Source organism: Alosa pseudoharengus, unplaced genomic scaffold (assembly GCF_046254945.1).
Source record: "Alosa pseudoharengus isolate Yale_2024_CS ecotype anadromous, Long Island Sound unplaced genomic scaffold, YU_APseudo_1.1 YU_APseudo_1.1_scf_22, whole genome shotgun sequence".
Lineage (NCBI taxonomy): Eukaryota > Metazoa > Chordata > Actinopteri > Clupeiformes > Clupeidae > Alosa > Alosa pseudoharengus.
In genome coordinates, this window is record NW_027468680.1 from 31,766,964 (window position 1) to 31,770,618 (window position 3,655).

Consider the following 3,655-nt stretch of genomic DNA (forward strand, 5'->3'; position numbering starts at 1 on the left):
TGTGTGTATGAGAGAGAGAGAGAGAGTTAGGGATTGGTCAGTGGAAATGGAATCTTTGTGCTGGCTGTCCCTGACTTGTGGAAATGTCAACTTGTTGAGGGCATTTAGGATTTCTGGGCTGATACATTGGGATTGCTGTTTCACCACTCTGTTTGCTTTAGCCAAGCACACACCGCTACCGTGAGCACCCCACACGCTACTAAAAACAAGTTTTGCCTCTCGTACAGGATTAGCCCCTTTAACTGAGGCTCAGTGTCACAAACACCCAGGGCAGAAGATATGCATTTCCTTCATGGCCTAAAGCTTTTCTGTTGTGTGTCTCTAGCTTGATCCGTGACGGGGTGGGATCATAGTAGTCAGGTAGATATATATAAATAACGTGTTTGCCTTTGCTTACACAGCTACATGGCTTGACATTAAATGTGGCAGGGGGAGAATATATGCCTCAATACGGACATCAATCTGTCATGTGGACACCCTGGCGCGACACCGTAAGCCATCGATACACGTCTGGAACTCTTTTACATACTTCTGCTTCAGCCTGTAGGTGGCTTTAGTATTTTCCTTGTTGCATAACTAAGTCAAATACTATGATAGACTGTGTAAATATGTCAAACAAGCCATACGTCATGTCATTCTGTTCCTTGTATTGATTTTTGTAGTATTATTAAATTGTAGTATTGTAGTACTATTTTGTAGTATTGTTATATCTATGTAAACTTTTGCCTCATGAGGTGATCTATGTTTTTCAAAGAGTGGTAGTTGTACTGTTTTTTTAATGGTGCCTGTGATGAGGAGTTTCTACAGACAGAAAACAATAAAGTGAAACATTGCAGACCTATATTCCACACATCACAATGGCAGCAGCCCCGCGATTTGCATGGCCGCATTCCTTAGGACTAGTTTATATATGGCAATTTTATGTGTCTAAATCGCATACCCCAACCTACTTAACAATAGATAGTTTAGTTTTATTGTTTGCTGTGGTTTTAGGCAACCACATGACAGCGTTTGGTTGATATTGTATTTTGTTCCAAGTAGTATTGAATCACGTCTTGATACTCCCTGGAATGTTATTATTTTTGGTAATTTATCAAGTTGCTTGCCTGTTGCAGTGACTAAGGACTCTGACAAAGACAAACGACTTAAACAAACATCCACCACTAACTCTGAATCAAGATGCTGTAAACATTAGTAATCATATGTGTTTATTTTCGTAATACATTGATTATGGGTTCAAAAGGCATTGAACTAATATCTCAAAGCAGCTCACTTGTGCTGCAAACACAATACACAATATATGGTAAACACAATTCAATACTTCATCACAAATCACTAGTGATAAATGACTTTTATTATATTAATAACCCAGTAAATATTATGTTTAGCTGTACAAGAGGCTAACATTCAGAGATAGTTGCTGTACATACCATACTGTGAATTTGCTGTTTGCCAGTTACTGTAGTCTGAAAGTGGATTTTATGCCATCTTAATTTGTTCCCCTCTGAGCTTGGCACAGATCCTGTAGTCGAGTGGCTTTAGAGTTAACCCATATGAGCAGTTTAAACTCAGCTCCTGCATTGGGTCGCTCTCAAAAGTGAACTGGTGCAGGAGAATCGCTGTAAACAAGAAGACCTCCACCTTGGCGATCTGATCTCCAATGCACCGTCTCTTGCCCACTGAGAAGATCATAACGCTGCTGGTGAGGTCTTTGTCAAGGCTTCCGTCCTCGTTCAAGAACCGTGAGGGGTCAAATATGTGGGGGTCCTTCCACTTCAGGGGGTCGTGATTGACGGACCACTGGTTGATGAACACAACGGTGTCCTTGGGGATGTGGAGGCCCTCGAAGGTGACGTCGGCGGTGGTGGAGTGGGGGATGGTGAGGGGCACGAAGCTGGTGTAGCGCATGGTCTCATACATGAAGGCGTCCAGGCACGCCAGGCTGCTCTTGTCCTCGATGGAGGGCAGCCGGTCGCGGCCGACCACCCTGTCGATGCTGTCCTGGAGCTTCGTCTGGATGTCTGGGTATTTGGCGAGGAGAAGGAGACTCCAATGGAGGCAGGTCGAGACAGTGTCCAACCCTGCACCGATGAAATCCGAAACTGTGCTCTCAGTGTGAGCCTGAGTGAGACCGATATGGTCTTCTTGCATGTCAATCACCTCCATGATGGCGTCGCTCATGTCTCTGGTCACCCCGGGGCTGTAGGTCTCCCGATGGTGCACCACCTTGTCCCTGATGAAGGAGAAGAACTCCTCGTTGAGGTCCTTGAAGCTTTGGAAGATACTGCGCACTGGGTTGGGGAAGGACTGCAGCCAGGGCATGACGTCCACCAGGCTCCCTGCGCCCACCGTCTCCCCGAACTTCTCCACCCTGCTGAGCAGGGTCCTGAACTCTTGGTCGTCATGCCCGTAGCGCTTCCCAAAGCAGAGGGCGCAGATGACATTGGCAGCGGCCACTGTGAGCGGGTGGCCAGGGTTGAAGCACCACCCGTCGTCACTAAGCTGTGAGAAGAACTTCACCAGGTCCAAAGCCTCAGCCACAATGTGCTGCTCAAAGGCTTTTTTTGTTTCGCTGTTTGCCGAGGAGAATGCCCGGATGGTGGACTGGGCGATCTTGCGGTGCGTCTTCCACTGTTTGCTGTAGTTGCTGAAAGTTATACTGTTGCCGCCCGACACAAATTGAAAAGATAGAAAGTTTGGTCGGCCCGCAAACTCGGCGCCATGCTGGAGCAAAGCCTTCCTGATGGCAGTGTGGCCATTCAGAACCACTATGTCGCTAGACCCAAGCCGGATCTGGTAGACGTTGCCGTACTTCTTTGCCAGCTTGGAGAAGGTGATGTGGGGCATCTGGCCCAGCTGCATGGCATTGCCCACCACTGGCCAGGCGAACGGTCCTGGCAGCCTCCTCTTGAGTCTCAGGTTGCGTACCCACAGGCAAGCCTCCAGGCAGAAGAGGAACACAAAGGAGGCGATGAGAGCCGGCTGTACCTGCCCACTCCATTCCCTGATGATGCTGCTGCTGCTGCCTTTCACGCCATAATCTGGATCCAGCAGTGCCATGGCGATACAATTACAAGACCCTTACTGCTGAAAGCTTACCTTCTTCAGGCTAAAATCAGTCACCAATCAGAAAGTATCCTTCTTGTTCCGCTAATAGTGGAACCACCAGCAGTAGCGATTAAAAAACAACTGTCTCAACCGCATCAGCCTCAGTCTCAGCCGCAGATTGATATCTACAAATCCCAAAAAATAGCTGGGAAAACTGGCCAAATAATCCAAGTGAATAGACAAAGTTTCTCAGTAACACCCCCCAGCATACACATACACCCTCCCTCTCTCTCTCTCTCTCTCTCTCTCTCTCTCTCTCTGTTCCTCTTTCTCTCACACCTCACTCCCTTGCCTTGGCTTGAGGTTTAGGCAGATGAGGGTGAGTGGTTTGCAGTGGAGCGGTGTCTGTCCACAGATGACCAAATTAGAGGAATGTAGATCTCGGCCTTGACACTCTCCCTTATATATCTTGGCTGTGGGAGTGGTCAAGCGCTCAGGTTTTCTTAGCATCATGCTCTCTCGCTCTCTCTCTTTCACTCTCTTTCTGTATCTCTCTATCTCGCTCTTTCTTTCGTTCTCTCTCCTTCTCTCCTCCCATTGTGGCTAT

General features: G+C 47.6%; 1 protein-coding gene across 1 annotated transcript; it reads right to left on the minus strand.

Annotated features, from left to right (window-relative positions):
* Positions 1-1,195: 1,195 nt before the first annotated feature.
* On the minus strand, positions 1,196-3,402 carry cyp1c2 (cytochrome P450, family 1, subfamily C, polypeptide 2). Its single transcript, XM_076299740.1, has one exon. It carries the CDS (start codon positions 3,058-3,060, stop codon positions 1,480-1,482), a length of 1,581 nt encoding a protein of 526 aa, XP_076155855.1. The 5' UTR covers positions 3,061-3,402; the 3' UTR covers positions 1,196-1,479.
* Between the last annotated feature and the right edge of the window lie 253 nt (positions 3,403-3,655).